The 18,462-nt window shown below is 42.0% G+C and overlaps 4 protein-coding genes and 1 long non-coding RNA gene across 14 annotated transcripts in view; 1 reads left to right on the top strand and 4 right to left on the bottom strand.

Moving 5' to 3' along the window:
- The window catches only part of LOC135347484 (Bardet-Biedl syndrome 5 protein homolog), a 59,275-nt gene extending 52,542 nt beyond the window's left edge, over nt 1-6,733 (bottom strand). For 5 of the 10 annotated variants that reach the window (XR_010398385.1, XR_010398387.1, XR_010398388.1 and 2 more), the window contains exons 1-7: nt 6,668-6,733; nt 6,427-6,509; nt 6,314-6,379; nt 6,166-6,215; nt 6,021-6,101; nt 5,780-5,931; nt 5,132-5,215 (exon numbers count right to left, since the gene is read on the bottom strand). Coding sequence is in view for 5 of the 10 variants with exons in the window: in XM_064545502.1 (XP_064401572.1) it covers nt 5,179-5,215; nt 5,780-5,931; nt 6,021-6,101; nt 6,166-6,215; nt 6,314-6,379; nt 6,427-6,509; nt 6,668-6,696 (498 nt within the window). In the remaining 5 variants the exon portion in view is untranslated. Of the gene's footprint in view, nt 1-4,904; nt 5,048-5,131; nt 5,216-5,777; nt 5,932-6,020; nt 6,102-6,165; nt 6,216-6,313; nt 6,380-6,426; nt 6,510-6,585 lie in introns of those variants that run through there. The other 5 variants (XM_064545501.1, XM_064545498.1, XM_064545502.1 and 2 more) reach the window with 4 other exon arrangements.
- LOC135347491 (uncharacterized) lies at nt 1,360-2,371 on the bottom strand. Its single transcript, XR_010398396.1, has 3 exons — nt 2,112-2,371; nt 1,754-1,829; nt 1,360-1,699 (listed from the first exon to the last, which is right to left on the bottom strand). It is a non-coding gene; the product is annotated as an uncharacterized LOC135347491 (long non-coding RNA).
- On the bottom strand, nt 2,774-4,630 carry LOC135347478 (uncharacterized). Its single transcript, XM_064545489.1, has one exon. It carries the CDS (start codon nt 4,508-4,510, stop codon nt 2,975-2,977), a length of 1,536 nt encoding a protein of 511 aa, XP_064401559.1. The 5' UTR covers nt 4,511-4,630; the 3' UTR covers nt 2,774-2,974.
- Nucleotides 6,734-6,771: 38 nt separating the features above from the next.
- LOC135347470 (meckelin-like) lies at nt 6,772-18,286 on the top strand. Its single transcript, XM_064545479.1, has 20 exons — nt 6,772-7,028; nt 7,152-7,228; nt 7,292-7,394; nt 7,687-7,814; nt 11,722-11,841; nt 12,217-12,417; nt 12,573-12,725; nt 12,856-12,919; nt 13,362-13,551; nt 13,676-13,766; nt 13,850-14,005; nt 14,530-14,628; nt 14,981-15,067; nt 15,775-16,167; nt 16,243-16,440; nt 16,725-16,860; nt 16,911-16,987; nt 17,121-17,223; nt 17,362-17,504; nt 18,035-18,286. The coding sequence occupies exons 1-20, from the start codon at nt 6,839-6,841 to the stop codon at nt 18,113-18,115; spliced, it is 2,790 nt and encodes a 929-aa protein (XP_064401549.1). The 5' UTR covers nt 6,772-6,838; the 3' UTR covers nt 18,116-18,286.
- Nucleotides 10,019-11,653, bottom strand: LOC135348110 (uncharacterized). Its single transcript, XM_064546285.1, has 2 exons — nt 10,936-11,653; nt 10,019-10,878 (listed from the first exon to the last, which is right to left on the bottom strand). Exon 2 carries the CDS (start codon nt 10,742-10,744, stop codon nt 10,019-10,021), a length of 726 nt encoding a protein of 241 aa, XP_064402355.1. The 5' UTR covers nt 10,745-10,878; nt 10,936-11,653.
- Nucleotides 18,287-18,462: the final 176 nt, after the last annotated feature.

Consider the following 18,462-nt stretch of genomic DNA (forward strand, 5'->3'; position numbering starts at 1 on the left):
ACATGTACCAGCAGTGCTGCACAGAGATCAATATGTATACGTATAGCTAGCTATAATTATATATACCGTATTACTAGAATGTTTTGCGAGCATGCATGCATCAAACATTTGCGAACTTTGCGATGGTTGATCAATTCGCAACAATAAAATCCGCAAAACCTATTTTGTTACTAGTAGATACACACGATCCTTGCCAGAACGCAATAGTTAGATCGCAAAGGGTCAACGTACTTTTCTGCTGATCAGGGATAAAGTAAGAGAGGGATTGGCAACGGGCTAAAAAATGAAACTATCCGTGATGCGCTACGTCATTGGAATGCATAATTTTGTTTTATCTTTTGCAGCCTCCAACCCACGTGGCTAATGACATTAAAACAGTGCAGTGCTGCATGCATGTAAACATCATAGCTAGAACTGTTTCCAAGGCAGTGAAGGAGGCTAAAACTGTGCATGATATGGCAACAGCAGTAGAACCAGCCTCAAGTTCAAGTGAGAAAGTCAAACGAGCTCTGATGGAGGTGATCAACGAGAAACAATTGGAAACACCAAGATTCAGTCTCATGCTAAAAACTGGGAGAGATATACTTGGTAAGATAGAGGGAGCTGCAAGCAATGAAGCAGAACCTTTTAGTGTCGAACTGGTAGAGGCCCTTCAAAGCTGCTTTGATTGTGCTAAGAGGTGCCGTTCTATAGGTACCAAAAAACCAAAGATATTGACCTCATTTCATCAAGTACAACAGGAAAAGCTACCGTCAGTTTGAAGACCCACTACTGCACCAGTCAGTTAACCAGAGGCTTTTTGATAAGTTTTTGCAAGAATACTGTCAAGGTTTCATCAGAAGCGACACTGACCATACTACTTCGTCAGAGGATGCAGGTACATCTAGTATGAGCAAGGATGAACTCAATGTGTTGCAGTATGTCGGAGGGTATGTACTGCACTCGTTACTAAAAAAGTATGAGAAGCGGAATAGCAGTAAATATGAACAGTTTATAACATGTTTAGGGAATATGGCAGTTTTAAGTGAACACGATAGTTTTCTGGATTACACTAAAGAATGGGTACAGCGAGTCAACAGAGGAGGCTTATTCCTGCTTAATAATACAACATATCTATTTTTTGTTAGTATAGAAAAACAAGTGAGAAATATTCTTGTGCCTTATTTAGGCAAGAATCGTACGTCATCCAATGAGCAATTTCAAGAAATTATTATAAAGACTGTATTTGATGATGAGGAGGTACAATGGCACTGGTTGCTGCTAAGCAATGATATAGACACTAAAGAGGATGCTAACGAGCTCTTAACTGACATAATTACACTGTGGGTTACAATCAGAGGCTTTTCAATTTGCGCCATGTGGATGGAACAATACAAACAAGATATTAAAAAGGGTACAAGGAAATCAGTTAGTTTACGAAAAAAACTCGACACTTAATAATTAATAGTACATGTACATAAATAGCATGCAATTATTAACTATTTCTTTTTTTACTACAACGTAAGAGGTGTGCAATCAACTTCGATAGGCTTTTCTAGCAATCTCAAGTAACAGGATCAGGACTCTGGTCCACCCACGATTTATGTGTAAGGGTCATTGTTGAGTGAAGGACTTGAAGAGTTGTGGCAGGTGGAGAGTCGGCATTGATGGGTGGAGAGTCGGGTAGAGATTCGGGTGAAGTTGAAGATAGCCCAAATTTCTGAAGACAAAGGAACCAATAAAAATAATACCTCTAAAGGATAGAGGTACTTACATGTACAGGCTGCAGCTTTCTCTTCTAGTTTTTACTATAATGGATTCTTGGTTTACGAGGCATACTGTAACGTCAACTGCATGGAAACATGAATGAACAGTAAAAACCACATCAGTTGATAGAGCTGACATTGGTTAACACCGATAATATAATGGCAAGCGTAAAAAATAATGTATGTCTTCAAAAAAGGGGGCAAATGTCATACGTTTAATTAAACCAAAAATAGCCTGAAAGTACACAAGAAATCATAATCAAAGAAATCTTTGCAGCCCAGTTGGTGAACATAGACACAAATAAGTAGGATTAGTAGGCACAGCATCATATAGGTAAGGCAGTGTTTCTTAAAAGGGGCACAAACCTTCAAAAAACCACTTTTTAAGCTCTAGGGCAGCACAGGTCAGGTTTTTATAAATAAAAGTCACTCTAATTAAAGCACAGACATAATGTAACGCGATTGTATTCAATTACTGGTCTTTAAAACAGACTATGAGCTTAGAAAAAGAATATTCCTTCATTTCGCGGGCGTTGTGCCGCGAAAACAAGCGCATCAAGGATGGTAATCGAGTCTCTACGTACAGATCAATGTAAAATGATCACGTGAGTTACTCTCGTTGCCAATCCCTCTCTTACTTTATCCCTGTGCTGATTTAGCTCATTGGCAAAGGTTTTCACCAGCAAAATGTTACTTTATGATTTTTGCAGACATGCAAAATAGCAACTATAGCGCCTTTGGTGATTCACTATTGACTACCGTAAATTACGTATAATAGGTGTTGACGGGACCCCAGTGCACAATATAATTATATGCATCATATAATATAATTTGCTTGTAAAATGTGCCTATGGGCATGGTCTAGCTACCTGGTATCACGGGAAGAGCTGCTGATGAGGGTAATTGTCCATTTACAATGCCATCTTCTTGCAACAGAGGTTTACTTTCTATATTAATTAATTTTGACAACTAACCAAATTGCACATACATGCATTCATGCGCGTTTTTATATATATATATGATTGTAGTTGGTGGTAATTATCTTATCTTTTGGTCTGTTGCTTTTGTACATTTGTACTGTTTGATATTACATAAAAAAAAATTTCAACTACTCAAGCCTATAATCACTCGCTAAACTAAACACACTAAGTATATAATCAAACTATTATTATAATACATGTCAAAGAAAATAATAGTCAGGATGTACTATATATAGGGTAGCTAAAACTTTACTTTCTTTTCTTGGCTTTTTGCACCACCTCTAGCTTTTTCTTGAGCTCAACTTTGGTCTTTCGAAGGTCTTCGGACTCAGGGCCAGTTGAAGCTTCAATATGTGTGTCTATTAGAGCCAGCTGGTTTTCCATCAACTTCGTGTAATTCCTTGCAATTCCCAGGGTCTCGAACTCTGTGATTGCTGCGAAAAGCTCGTCAGACAGCTGTTGTCGTTTGGTTTCAGATCCTTGCATTTGTTCCTCGAGCTCCTCGTAAAGTAGTTTAGCTATTTCTTCATCGCCTTTGGCTTTGTTGAATTTAGTCTCCATTGCATCATTAACCACAGGTTCGAATGATACTTGTTTCTCGAATAATTTCTCCCCATGATAGTGATATGTGTAGCTGTGCCCACACTGGGAACAGGTGCTACCACCTCCCATTGCTCCACAATATCTGAACGACTCTTTATCGAATGATTTGGAAAGACCGCATGGAGCATGACAGTTGCTATGGCAGTTAGTGTAAGCACACAGAGTGTTGTGGTGATTGGTTGGTTTTGCTACCCATCGTTCGTTTCGCATTGTAGTTCGAAACTCCTTGTTGAGCTCTTTTCGACTCAAAGCAGCTGACACTTCTTCCCTCTTCTTTCTTATTTCTTTTTCCAAGCGCATCTGGTTGTCATACTCAGTAAGTGCAACGAGAACAGTGCTTTCAATGGCTTGTTTTTTCTCATAGAGCTCAACAAATCGATGTGTGTGAACCTGATGGAAATCTTTGATGGTGGTGCACAGTTTACCCAGGACTTTACCAGTATCTTCAAACGATTTTTTCAGAGAGCTTGCAATTAAGTCAATACCGAGCTGTTTCACTTTACTTCGTGCTTTCTCAAACCGGCAGTAAGGATTTTCAATGAAAAAGATGTGCTCGACTTTCTTCCCAAAATATTCAGTTAGTGCATTTGGATCGAAGTTGAGGTCCAGTGCATCACTGGTGTTGCTGAAGACAATGATTACATTGTTAAGGATATCTCTTGGCAAAATGGCAGTGATCTCGGAAAGAACGTACTTAAGCGAAACACTTGCTCGAGCTTGACGACCATTGATGATCAGGCAGACACAGTTAATGTAGTCTTCATTTTTTAGTGCATTCACAATCTTTTTAGCATTTTCCTTGTCTTGGTCCGGACCACGAGAATCACCAAAGCCAGGAGTATCGATTACTCCAACCTTAAGGTCTCCCACTTCAACATTGTATCGCTTGGCATCATTCGTTTTGCTTTGCATTGCATGGTCCATTGCATTTTCTAGCTGGATGTCATGAAATTGTTTGAATTTTTCCAGGCCATCAGGTCCATACCCACAGCCAAGATCCTGCACAGTACCGCAGTTGCACAGAAGGTTAAGGAAAGAAGTCTTGCCAGATCCAGTTTCACCGATGAGAAGCATTTTGAAGGGATGGTGAGGATCTTGTCCTTTGAATGCCTGGAAAAAACCAACGATACCATCAGCAATTTTTTCTCCTACACCACGTTTTTTCTTTCCATGAGATGCCATTTCTTAAGAGCAGACCTGGTGAGATGTCTAATTCACTGTAAACTATGGAGCTTTAAATAGCTAAAGGACAGGATGCATGAGAAGTGCATGTGTCATTATTGTGTGTATAATTATGAGGGAAAAAACCAGACAATACAGAACAGTATAGCAAAGGGAAACTACCAGGGAAAATTTTCATTTGATGTAGTACAGTACATGCATGCAACAGAAAGTCTAGCATAAGATGGATAAGACAGTTGTTTAACTAGGTCACGTCCCATCTAGGTCTTGGAGAGAGTATCCCTCTGGTAGTTTCTCAATGGCTAGTCCCAGCTCAGGGGAAAACACAGGATTACGATCCACTGACTTGTGGGGGTCAGCATATATAATACGCCTGCAATTAAGGGTGGGGGTATGAATAAGGGAGACAGTACCTAAAGAATTTTGTTGCCAATTATTTATTTCAAAAGTGTCCATCTTGTCTTTGGTCTCCACCACCTCAATATCATCAGTCACACTCTCAGGCACTGGCAGAGATTGCTCATCATCACCAGAGTTCTACATACATGAACGGAATGTACCGTTTCATTGTACCGTTACTTTAATTTAATTTAATGAGTAACCAACACACCACAGACTCACTTAGTGTACAACTGCTCTCTCCCAGTAGGATACCATAGCTTGAGCTCTCATAAGGTTTGGACATCACTAACAGCTGTCTGGAACCTGTGTGTTTAAATACGTGAAGATGAATTCAAACTGAGTCTTGTCAATTTTACAACGCTTCAGTTGTCGACCTGGCCCTCTCTGTTTCTATGGAAACAGATGGCAAATATATAGAGTGACTCTACTAATTTTACACAAGTACATTGCATTCTATATCACAGTGAAGTCATAGGAATGTTCTTGACACACGTACAGCAGTTGCACAAGAGAAAAATTTAATTATTTAGCATGCTGAAAGAGCTATATAACCAGCCATAAAAAGTTAAACTTATGATACTAATTTGGTCACTGCACAAGTATTCAATTGAAAAAACCAGACAAAAAATTAATAACAAAAGGCCCACAAATTAATCATAAAAACATACAGATAGTACACTATAACTGTATACCCGCAATTGGGAAAGCCTTTGAGTGCTAGCATAACTGAAACCTTTCTGCTACATTGTATATAGGATATTATCAGCTATAAGACCCACCAAAAGGTGCCTTACTATACACCTGTTGGACACCAGGCAACCTTCACCACACAAGTTTCAATGAGTAACCAACACACCACAGACTCACTTAGTGTACAGCTGCTCTCTGGGCAGTAGCTTCAACTCTTTGCTCTCTCCCAGTAGGGCACTCCGTAGCTTGAGCTCTCGATAAGGTTTGGACGTCTCGTACGCTGTGTACACTGACATCACCGTGGAGAACAGGCGAGGGCTGTCCGGGACCTGTGTACAGGGAGGGAGGGGATTGGTTGATGAAAAGAACGTTTTATGGAAAGAATAATTACTGAATGAAGGTTGGAGGTTATACTTACAAGATTAGTGAAGATGAATTCAAACTGAGTCTTGTCAACTTTAGTCATCAAATACAGCGCTTCAGTTGTCCCTCTTTGTTTCTATGGAAACAGTGTCAAATATAGAGTTTCTATTCACGAGTACATTCAGTCACAGTGCACTCACAGAATTCACTCTCTTTGTAGTCACTGAGGTCACTGTGTGGTAACCAATGGCTACAAGAGGGTATATAAGCAAATGTACAGAATTATAGGCTAGTTGGTGAAAGCAATGAATGGATGTACATGTACACCAGAGCTTCTTGCTAACTCACAAAGGTTGACTCTCTGATAGTCAGCTGACGTCCAAATCACTCGCAGGTTGGTCACAAACAGTTTACCTGTGTGGGGAGACTTAGTGTTACCTGGTAACATAACAACAACATACCTCTGTGTCCATTGTTCCCTTTAGTGTCCTCTACTTGAGACAAGTAGTCGATCACCGACTCTCCCGCCCTCATCTGGAGCAGGCTGGATGCGTGCAGGTGTGTAATGGGTACCATAAAAATAATGATACTTTACACATAATTATTATTAAAAAACTAACTTGCTGTACATACAACCCATGCTTTCAGTGTATATTGTCAGTTTTGTCCCAGCATAATTACACACTATCTACTGCACTGTACTGGATATCCATACAGCTGACAGAGGCCATTTTCACAGCAGCAGATCAGGATGGAGATACGCCCCCCTATCCTGCAGGGGGAGGGTGGAGATACGCCCCCCCTCTATATCCTGCATGACCCCTATCGACCTCTGCTCCATGATTTAGACACCTCTTCTCGATCTCCGGAGCTATGCTTTCTGTTGCTGTCCTCTGCAGCCTCCTAGGAGCTCTATGGATCAGCCCTCTTAATGGCCAACAGACAGGACCCTCTCCAGTGGTGTTTGTGTCACCAGAGAGCTGTAGTGAGGGGGTGGAGTACTACAGTCCCTCTAGACTGACCTGTCTCTCATGTGGGGCTAACCGGACCACTGCAGGGGATGGTAACTTTTATTAAAATTGAGTTGAGCTTGGGAATAAAATGTATGTGCGATTGTTTACTGTACAATGGTGTGTTGGTTTCTATGGTAACTAATTGGGAATGATCAGGATTATGGATTTTGCAGGGTTGACGTGCACATGCTCGCCTGGTTTTATTCAGCCAATCGAATCACAGGATTGCACGGAATGCGCCAGCCCAACAGTAAGCACCGCCCCCCACACACCCCCTACCCCTAGCAACCGTCCACTGTCACATGCACTGTAGGTATCGTCTCGTGATGGTCTGTTCTGTCTGTCGTGTGTGGACGGTTACAACTCAGCCACTGGACAATGCAACACATGCCCTGGGGGGAGATCACACATCTTGGGTGAGTAACATCTTACTTAGTAATACCAGCCACGCTCAAGTTTTCAGTGATTTACAACCTTGAAATTTATTTTACACTGTACATAATTGAAACGTTGCCCAGTATGGCCCCTGGAATTGTGTGGTTCTCCCCATCAGTCAAATTACTTCACTGACACAACTTCCATTTTGTAGGCTCAGGCACGGGTATTTGTTTATGTACTTACTGTACACTACATGCACTGTTGTGCGTTTTGCTTTGTGCCCTATAATGGCATACAGTGCTTATTTACCTCTTGTAACCCCTCCCCTAGTTGACACGCCCCCTGATCCCGCTGGTTCTCCCGGCAGTCGTGAGTGTGTGGAGTGTCCTGTAGGAACCTGGGCGGCTGTGGGGGGTCTCCAGTGTACCCCCTGTGGAGTGGGAGACTGCTCTCAGTGTGTGAGTGTTGTTAGCCTCATTCCCGGCTAGAATTTTTCTATAGATAAATTGGTTTGGGAACGAGGCTAGAGTGCTGTAAAATGTTTGCATGGAATGTTGTACCCATATACCGTATTACTACATGCAATGCTAATGACTTCGCAAAAATAAGATTACAAACCCTATACTTATGTGCTCCTGCCTCTACTGACTTGTATGACATCACGATCGCTGCCAGATTAGGTCGCAAAGTGTCAAATTTTTGCTATTTAATTGGCTCATTTGTCAATTACAAATAGTAAAATTATGTGTGAAAGTTGGTTGTATTGTGTTGCTAAAAGTTAGTTGCAAAGTGTTATTTTAAAATTGCTGCTACTGCTTAACCTGAGGCGCTTAAGTGGCCATGGTTTATAGTAGCTTGTCAGTGTGTGTGTGTGTTTGTGTATCACTATGTATCCTGAGCCTGTTCACCTGCACGGCTGCTAAAATCGTTAAATATGGATACTGTATTTGTCGATTAATTGCCATGTCTGAATAATTATGTGCCTGATCTCAATTAAACCTCATGATTTAATGGGATTCAAACGTTGGTTTCCTTAACACTGTGCCCTGAAACTTCTCAGTTAGGAAATACAGTGTAACTTCTGTTATCAACCACCTCCGAATAAAGGCCAGCTGCTATATAACGGCCAGGCACCCAGGTCCCAAATGAACAGTTTGTATACAAAACAACCTCTCAACAAAGGCCACCTCCGTATAAAGGCCAAAACATTTTTTCCCAAAGGTGTCCGTTATAGAGGGGTTCCACTGTAACTCTCAATCTGGCAATAGCCTCAATAATAATTATAATTAACACTTACCAATTAAAATGTAGAGTTTGTAAAACGTTTGTACCTTGCACGTTGGTTTTACTTGAGGCATCACTGATTACATTTGCTGGGCAAAATGTTACAATTATGCTGGAGTGGTGTCTTAAATGCATGTAGGTGAATACGGTAATATACATGTAGCTATAACCATCATGTATAGTGGCGTTGATTCAAGCTACAGTAAAGTATACCTTAATTTGATTATCTGTCGATGTCTGGATTAACTCTGTTTAACAGTACATGTATATTTAAACGCCATCTACAAGTATGTGGTTATTTTAACAAGCACTACAATACAATAGGAGAACGCTGTAATTCACACTAGCCAGGGTTTTAGTGGGAAATTAGAGGGCCTTTTACCCTTCTTGGATTTGGTTAGCCCCTCTTGGAATTTTAAATTCAAACGTGTCAACATTACCCACCCCCCCCCCTGTTTAATCAATGGGTCAGGGACTCTTTCAGCTGTACATTGAATTGAGTTCGTAGATCGAATATAACATTTTTATGATGCTTAGAAAATACTTTTAAATGTGTTATCAATTTTAAATTTGGGAGATTTAAAAATGTTGGCCAAATATCGTGTGATTATATTATAATTATGGTCTACTCTTATACTCTTGATATGGTCCAAGGCCAAAAATGTGGCTCCGACCAAATTTTAAATTTAAACATAATATTATCATTTAGGCCTAAGCTTTCATCAATGGCACTAAAGTTATGAATTCAATGGTGCCCCCCTAAACTTTGCTAAATTGTGCACCCTCTTATTGAAATTAGCTGCACTGTGTGAACTGTTACATACACATGACCAGAGGAGGCGGGACATGTGTCATAAGTCACATGGCAATGGAATGTGTGGCATACGTTAGGCTCTTGACCTTTAACCTTAGATTTCAGTGTAGCTATGGTGCCTGTGTGGTAGCAAGCGCACATCACTTTCTAGTAATCTCCAATATTGTAAACTGTTATGGAAGACACGGCAACTAACCTGATTTTTAACCCTTCTAGACTGCTCTCCATAGTAGCCTATGTACAGTGAAAACCACTAGCTTTGATAGTGATTTTCAAGGTATTGAGCCGGGATCTCACTGGGATCGCTTATCTATAAGTTATTACCATCCTTTTACTACATGATAGCTAAATTTTAGTTATAACCATGGGATCACTGCTGTTTTGGCTGCTTAAACATCCGCACTTTTCATGCACAAATCCTTGTCTAAAGTGGTTAAACGTGGATTGTTAATTAACTGAGGTACACGTGCCCTACGTCCTCTGCACATGACTATGAGTAGGCCTGACCTGGTTACATAATTATATCAATTATATATATATATATATAATTATATCAATCGATTATCATAGCGTCAGCGAACTGACATTCGATAAATGTGTGTGAGCTTGAGGGAAATCTTTGATGGTCTCACACATCTCAGTAAGGACTTCGGAGGTTTGTTCGAAAGCGTTTTTCAAGCTCTTAGCCACTCTATCAATGCCTAGTTGACCCAATTTTGCTTTAGCTTTCTCAAGCCGACAGTATGGATTTTCAACAAAAAACATTTTAACCATTGCAACTTCTTCTCCAAAATACCCTTTCAGCACACCTGGATCAAAGTTGAGGTCCAGAGAGTAGGCTGTGTTACTGAATACAACAATTACATTGTCAAGGATATCTCTCGGCAGGATGGCAGTGATCTCAGAAAGGACATACTTCAATGAAGCACTTGCTCGAGGTTGCCGGCCATGGATGACCAGGCAGACACAGTTGATGTAATCTTCTCTCTTGAGGGTACTAATGATTCGTTGTACATTCGTTTTGTCTTGTTTGAAGCCACGAGAGTCACCAAATCCAGGAGTATCGATCACTCCAATATTCAAGTCACCTACTGCCACATTGTAGAGTGTAGCATCGTCAGTCTTGCTCTCCATAGAAAGTGCTTGTGCATTCTCAAGCTCGATGTCATTGAATTGTTTGAATCGCTCAAGAGCTCCGAACCCAGAGCCAAGAGCCTGAACAGTGGCACAGTTGTAGAGAAGGTTGAGGAACAAAGTCTTGCCAGATCCTGTTTCACCGATGAGCAGCATCTTGAAGGGATGGTGAGGATCTTTTCCCTTGAATGCCTGGAGAACACGAGCGTTTATCCCAGATGGTGTTACAAAAGATCTAAAAATGGCGCCTATATAGCTCACTCCTTTTTGGTGATCTTTTCTGGATGTTACTGTAAATAAATAATTATTTAAAAGGCTATTTGCTTCACATGCAAGGGTCATTATACCTTGTGTTTTTCGTGTTACGGTGGGTTGTTTTGACTCTGGTGGGTTGTTGTGTCTGATGGGTTGTTGAGGTTCTACCACTTTTGTTCTTGTGGACTGGTTCTATAAAGTAATAATTGTAGGTGGGTGTATGCTATGCATGCTATCACTATTATATCTGATCCATGTATTGTATGGTGATTGTAGTTTTCTCAAAAGCTTCCAATAGTTCCAGTACACACTCATGTGATACTTCAATCTCTTGCCCAATTCTCATCTTCACTTTAGTACTTGTGTTCCTCTCACTAGGTCTTGTCGTTGTTATCGTGCTGTGCGATTCAAAGCAATTGTTTAGTATCTCAACAATTGATTTAGTCCATGATCCTTGTTCCTTTAAGACAGCGACAAATTTGTGATAGACTCGAGGGTTGTTTTCAATTGAGGTCTCCAAAGCGTCCAGAACTTTCCTAGTTTTTTCGTCTGGCGTTGAACTGCTTTGATGTATCTGATTTTTCAGATATTTAGAAATCAACTCTTGTGAGTATAAAGTATCTCCTATGCTAGCAACAGATTGTTGAAGAAGTTGTACTAACTTATCATAGCACTGTCTAATTGTCTTGTGCTCTGGTGAACTCTCACAAGTAGCTTGAGGATTGTATGTAGCCATCTTTAGCATACAGGTATACTAAATAGCTAGATGTACATTTACTATATCAACAAGTTAATGGGCTTATAGCACACCTGGACGAAATCACAAGACTTATGAATTTTGATAGTACTAGATATTCACTTATTCTCTCCTCCTACAGACGATTGCCACCACTCATGGTGGAGTGTGTTTCCCCCCCACCCCTCCATTACCCTCACCCCCGACCAATGCCTTCCCCTACTACCAGGAACACTTCACTGCAGCCACTCAACTTTGTGTGGTGAGAATGAGTGGGTGTATACATTGTGTGTGTGTGCATTGTTTACAAAGCCATATGCACATGTGCTCTGTACATTGTGTACTTCCCTGAAAAGGGTTCATTTAGCCTACTATAGCTACTTTATTTTTCGTTCACACACACGCACGCACACACACGCATGCACGCACACACACGCATGCACGCACGCACACACACACACACACACACACACGCACACACACACGCACACACACGCACGCACACACACACACACACACACACACACACACACACACACACACACGCACACACACACACGCACACACACACGCACACACACGCACACACACACACACACACACACACACACACACACACACACACACACACACACAGGATGGCAATCCTTCGTCCTGTCAACTGTTGGCCAACCTGTGTACTCTACAACTCTACAACCGTGACGACCCTGCTTGTGTGCTGATTCAGCAGCTCTCAGAGGACCTCCTGCAGAGCCTCTATTACCCCCCAGGGAGCGCTGACCAGGTGTTGGAGAGCACTGGCATCCAGACACCTCTCATTACCGGAGAGGGTGCCGAGGTAAGTTACTCTTAAATGTTTCCACAAGAGAGCTGGGATTTACAATCCATGCACATGTACAAAAGCTATTATACAAACCACTATTCTAACGTGCCATATACAGTTGCTGAAATTCACATGACATGTACTACCCCCCCCCTCCTCTCTCTGTGTAGGGTGTGTCTAATCTCCCACTGTGGGCGGGCTCCTACTCTCTCAACGGGACCCTACTGGGACTGGAGGAGCTGACTCAGCAGATACTACTCTGTACTGAGCCCCAGCCGAGGGCCAGCGCTCTCTGGAGGGTGGGTGTGGTCTATCAAATCTCGGTGAGCCCCATAGTGTAGAATGTATTAAAGTTTAGTGCAAAACATATGTGGAGTTAATTGTGTGTTCTAGATAGAGGGATTTTTCTGAGTCCTATTCTATTCCCCTAACTACATGTATACTCACACACAGTGTACAGTGTCGGCTGAAGCTCTGCTCAGAAAAGGCTCAAATGCTCCAGTATTCTACGAGCTCTGTATCCTCCAATACCTCTATTGTAGTGTACCGAGCATGCCCAGTAGTCTCCTAACGCACTGAGCATGCCCAGTAGTCTCCTAACGCACCGAGCATGCCCAGTAGTCTCCTAACATCTGAGCATGCCCAGTAGTCTCCTAACATACTGAGCATGCCCAGTAGTCTCCTAACGCACCAAGCATTCCCAGTAGTCTCCTAACGCACTGAGCATGCCCAGTAGTTTCCTAACGCACTGAGCATGCCCAGTAGTCTCCTAACATACTGAGCATGCCCAGTAGTCTCCTAACGCACCGAGCATGCCCAGGAGTCTCCTAACATACTGAGCATGCCCAGGAGTCTCCTAACGCACCGAGCATGCTCAGTAGTCTCCTAACGCACCGAGCATGCCCAGGAGTCTCCTAACGCACTGAGCATGCCCAGTAGTCTCCTTAACCACACCCCAGATCTACGTGATCAGACCTCAACCACGGACACTCTCCACTCTCTACCAGTGCGCATCACTAACTATAGGAGCACGTCTGGGGAGGCAGTCAACGACGACAGCGATGTGGGAAGCTGGCAGTTTGTGAGGAGATTCTTCCTCTTTGAGTCCGTCACAGCCCGCCCCCTCTACACTAGCTCCACCACCCTCACGTAAGTCACACTTACTTATCAAATTCGGTGAATCTATTCCCTATATCTCAGAATTTAGTTTTTTTATTGATTTTTTCCTCTCCTAAGATGTAGTAAACGTTACAGCTCTATTTTAATATTACAGAGTGTTGATGATGTCTGAGGGAGGGAGAATATTCCCCCCTTATCTTAGAGTGAGCTATTCTAATTGGACGCCTACTGACCAGGACCTTCCAGTAAGTGATGTAACCATGACAGTAGTGTAGCATTCGACTACAATTTAGATTGATGATCACAAATGTGTACCCTCCTCCGCCAGAGCTCCCATATCACGGAGTATGCGGGTACTAGTCAATCATTCCTCATCGCTCTGATAGTGTTGTCCCTTGTCTGTGCCGTTCTGGGTGGTGTGTACTCAGGGTTAAAGGTCAACGGGTTCGTACGACGGACTGGACTCACCTGCTGTGACCTACACGTTAGTTGACAGTGAAAATAGAGTAGTACATGTGAGAGGCCATACATGTACTTAATATAGCCGTTAGCTAAGTGTTTGTTTGCTCTGACGTTTACAGTCTATGAATTTGATTACTTTTTGCTGGTGAAATTTTTTTGAATGAGCAAAATCAGCAAAAAATTGATCTTTTGCGATCTAACTATAACTATTGCGATTTGACAAGGATTGCAGTGGTGTAGGCAGGGGGGCTGGCAGGGCTAGAGCCCCCCTCCCTTTGTGCTCCATCAACTCCAACTTAGCTTGAATCATCGTGATCTGTCGATCTATTTTGCTGAAGAAAAGTGATGGTTCAGCGCCTATGCTCAACCAATTTGAGCTCTGCCCTTCCCAAAATCCTGGCTACGCCACTGGAATGTATGCATTTACCAGTACTAATTTAAGTTTTGAGATTTTGTTTGCATTATGTTTGATGCTCGCAAAACATTATAGTGTAACACGGTATTTACTGTTGCAGTAATAATCCTCTCCTCCTCCCTCTCTTCCAGTCCCTTGTGTATGCTGTGGTGATGTTCTGTGATGGAACCTCAACCCTCCTCTACCTACTCCTCACTGCCATCTCTCTCTTCTGGCTCATATTCTACAAGGTGTGTGTATAAAGCTATCTCGTTGGTAGCTACTGTACTCTGTGTAAAAGTAAAAGACAGTATTTTGGTACTTTCCCGGCTAATTCTAGCAATTTCAATGTTTTTTCCGGCTAGCCTGTGTTATTTGTGGGCGTACAAGTACACCCTTGTATACATAACTAGACTTACTATATAATTATGCTACATAATAATATAGCTGTGTATTTGTAGCAGTCGATGTGTGGGCGTACAAGTGCACAGCTACATGTACACAGATATACATGTACAGATTTTGCTCCTTATCTTATACACTTTCAATTGACCAAAATTGTGTCTGTTACTTAAGATTGACTCTATACATGTTCCCCCTCAGGTACAATACTACCTGCTGCTACCCCTCCCCTCACCAACAGAGGACCTCACATTCATCCTCCTATTAGCAATGGCTGCACTCTTCAGAGTGAGTAGAATATTGCACTACTTTTGTGAATGGGTGCATTGTAAGTTGTAAATAGCTCAAGAGCTGCCGTGTTTTGCACGCTTCAATCCAACAATGGTTATAACGTTTGTCAGGATTAATGTCTGATTTTCTGAAAGCGTCCCATGCATGGTCTTGAAATATGGTCTGTGTCAAATTTAGTGCTTCTCATATGAAAGTACAGGGTAATGGTAAAGGCATTTTTGGTGTATACCGTATAGCGGGTATATTTCGAGGGTATAAATTTTCGCGGATGGACCATTACAAAGGATTTCGCGGATTTTATTTTCGTGGTCTGAGTTCCAGCCTTTTGGCGCATGCGCACATCAACATGCAGCTGTTACCACCACACCGTTAGCCTCGAATCCAGGCCTAGCCTATAACGGTGAGGCACCTCTTATTGTCGATAGGTGTGGTCAATAATACTGAACACGTCTACTATTCAATAAAGATATAAATTTTCGTGGGTATAAATTTTCGCGGTAGAGGCTCAATCCGCGAAAACCGCGAACATTTATACCCTCGAAATATACCCGCTATACGGTACATGTAGCAACAAAATGTTTGCATCATTTTGAAAAGTTTCTTTCTAGTTTTTTCAGAAAAAGAGATTGCAAAATTAATTAATGGTGCCCTCCCCCTAAAATGTGCGGTAATATTCGTTTGGTCTTAACCCCCCTCTCCCTCAGATTCTGCATGTGCTCTACCAACTGTGGCATCAGAGCAAGGTGGATGTGTTCTTCATTGACTGGGAGAAACCTCGTGGACTAGTACAAACAACCAATCAGAATGCAGACGTCGCCCAAACCATCCCCCCTAACAGGATGTCACCAGTCAGTATTTGGCGGACTTATTTTGTTGTTAACGAATGGAACGAGTTACAGTCTCTACGGAGGATCAACAATACGCTACTGGTTGCCATGGTGCTACTGTTTGCCCATGTTATTGGATTAGAACACTTGGCAGAAAGAGATCCTGCCTCCAACGTGACCTCTGACCCCTCTCGATACTCTGCCCCCTTCAGTCCGATACTAAGATTCTCGATCACAACCATCTTCTTTTCCCTCTTTGCTGCCCTCCTGGTGAGCAACATACAATATCATTCGACACACCTATACATGCATGTACCTGACTATTGTAATTCTGACTCTGTACAGAGGGGCTATATGTTCCTGATTTACGAGCGCTACTTTGAGCACAAGTTGCGTCAGTTTGTGGATCTGTGCTCTGTAGCTAACGTGAGTGTCCTGGTATTGTCCCGGCAACTGTACGGTCATTACATCCACGGCAAGTCTGTGCACGGTCATGCGGACACTGACATGAGACAAATGAACTACAACTTCAAGAAAGAACAGGTATACGTACGTATTACGTTAATTAAGTGAATGGTATTATGTACTATTAATGTGCAGTTCATTCTGTATAGTTAAGTGCGGTCACTCTTACTGGGTAGACCAACCAGTATAGCTGTAATAAAAAATACAAGTCCAAACACACGCTATAACCTAACCTTTGGGGCCTGTTAACTTGACTGTATTATAATATTAAAAGCGTGACCTGATTATAGTTTGATCACAATAGACAGATTTTCAGTTTGTGTGCGTACTCTATTGATCGGTTCCATATTCGATGTATACAGGAGGACATGTGTGGTAGGCGTGGCCTAGAGGGTGACGACCAGCTGTTTGAGATGCTCCTGACACGAGAGTTCAGGACTCATTACGATAAGATAGTCACTCCGTTACGAGGGGACGGGTTGTCACATGCACAAGCTGGTGAGGAGTGTGAGGGTGTGTGTGGTGTGACTCTTGTGCTCCCCCCTCAGGTCAGACGGGTGTGAGTGAAGCTGGTCTCAAGGCACACCAAGGATTAACTTATTACTTGAGCACTTTTATAGAACACGTGAGGCACCGTATACATGCATGTAGCTATCGACGCGTATGAAAAAGAGAACTTTCAATGTTATTGCTAAAACGTGATTTGTTGACACATTGAACCCCCCCCCCACACACACACACACTCTCTCTCTTTATAGGGTCTCAAGGATGTGGACTACATTGTAGGAGTTAAGACTGCCATGGAGAGGCTACTAGGGATTGAATTCTTTGACGCCCTGGGAAAATGTGTTTTCTACAAGAGTGAGTGAACCAATCACTGTATGCATAAGTGGAGTCAAGTGGGAGTACTGTTACATAGGCGAATCTGACGATACCCGTTTAACTAAACATTTTCTCGGATTTAATTTTGACTTCAACCCCCCCCCTTCCTACACACAGCCACTAGACACTCGTTTGGCGATGTGTTGTTCCACGGTTGTGAGTGGAGTCTATTCCAGCTGGACCTGCTCCTCTTTGGGATCATAGATGTCGTATCCAATAGTTACCCACTGGCTGCCGTTATCACTCTACTAGTATCTTGGGTGAGCGAAACCACTAATAAAACTACATGTATACTAAATTATTATAATTATACTGCAGATTGAGAATTTATGTTTGCTGTGTATATACCGTATATCTTCTAATTTATCGGACAGCAAGAAATAATTATTTTGGAAATTGTCCGGGTATAATTGGAACAGATTTTTATAGAGCATGCGAAGTGTCCGGAATAATTAGAACAAGCATGCAGCTGCATGCGAGCTAGCTAAGTTTAATAGAACAGTGTATGTGCAACTGAATAGTTGCACTATAGCTATCTAAAACTAGCTACTCAAAGCTATCTAACTGCAGCACTCTAAGTCTTACTTGCCGTCTATGAATGTAACTCAACTTTTCAAGGTATTGTCCGGATATTTAGAATGAATGTAATATTAAAGCACTGGAGTGCCCGTTGTATTAGAACAGCGAAAATTGCCCAAAAGAGTGTCCGGGGTAATTAGAAGTGTCCGATAAATTAGAAGATATACGGTATGTACTTTTTGATCTCATCCTTTGCCCCACCCCCTCTCAGCTGGTGATGTTTGTGAGGGACTGGGCAGGTCGCAGGAACATTGCTAAAAAGACTCTAGTGGATGAACGATTCTTGTTGTGAACATTCACTCACGACCCATGCAAATAATGTGCAACACTTATCACTTGTTTATGTTATGTACCACAACATGTGCAGAATTGTATAAATGTTATTATAATAAGGTGTTACTGAAAATGTTGTTTGCACAAATACAGTGTACACATGCATCAATTGTTATTCTCGATAAGATTACTGAAAATGGTTTGCACACTACAGTGTACACATGCATCGATTGTTGTTCTCGATAAGATTACTGAAAATGGTTTGCACACTACAGTGTACACATGCATCGATTGTTGTTCTCGATAAGATTACTGAAAATGGTTTGCACACTACAGTGTACACATGCATCGATTGTTGTTCTTGAT

This window comes from Halichondria panicea, chromosome 14 (genome assembly GCF_963675165.1).
Source record: "Halichondria panicea chromosome 14, odHalPani1.1, whole genome shotgun sequence".
Lineage (NCBI taxonomy): Eukaryota > Metazoa > Porifera > Demospongiae > Suberitida > Halichondriidae > Halichondria > Halichondria panicea.

Coding starts and splice junctions, on each gene's coding strand:
- LOC135347478 (XM_064545489.1), bottom strand. CDS start 4,510: ATGGCATCTCATGGAAAGAAAAAACGTGGTGTAGGAGAAAAAATTGCT.
- LOC135347470 (XM_064545479.1), top strand. CDS start 6,839: ATGCTTTCTGTTGCTGTCCTCTGCAGCCTCCTAGGAGCTCTATGGATC. Junction 7,029..7,151: donor CCGGACCACTGCAGGGGATG/GTAACTTTTATT, acceptor TGGATTTTGCAG/GGTTGACGTGCACATGCTCG. Junction 14,629..14,980: donor TCTGGCTCATATTCTACAAG/GTGTGTGTATAA, acceptor GTTCCCCCTCAG/GTACAATACTACCTGCTGCT.
- LOC135348110 (XM_064546285.1), bottom strand. CDS start 10,744: ATGCTGCTCATCGGTGAAACAGGATCTGGCAAGACTTTGTTCCTCAAC.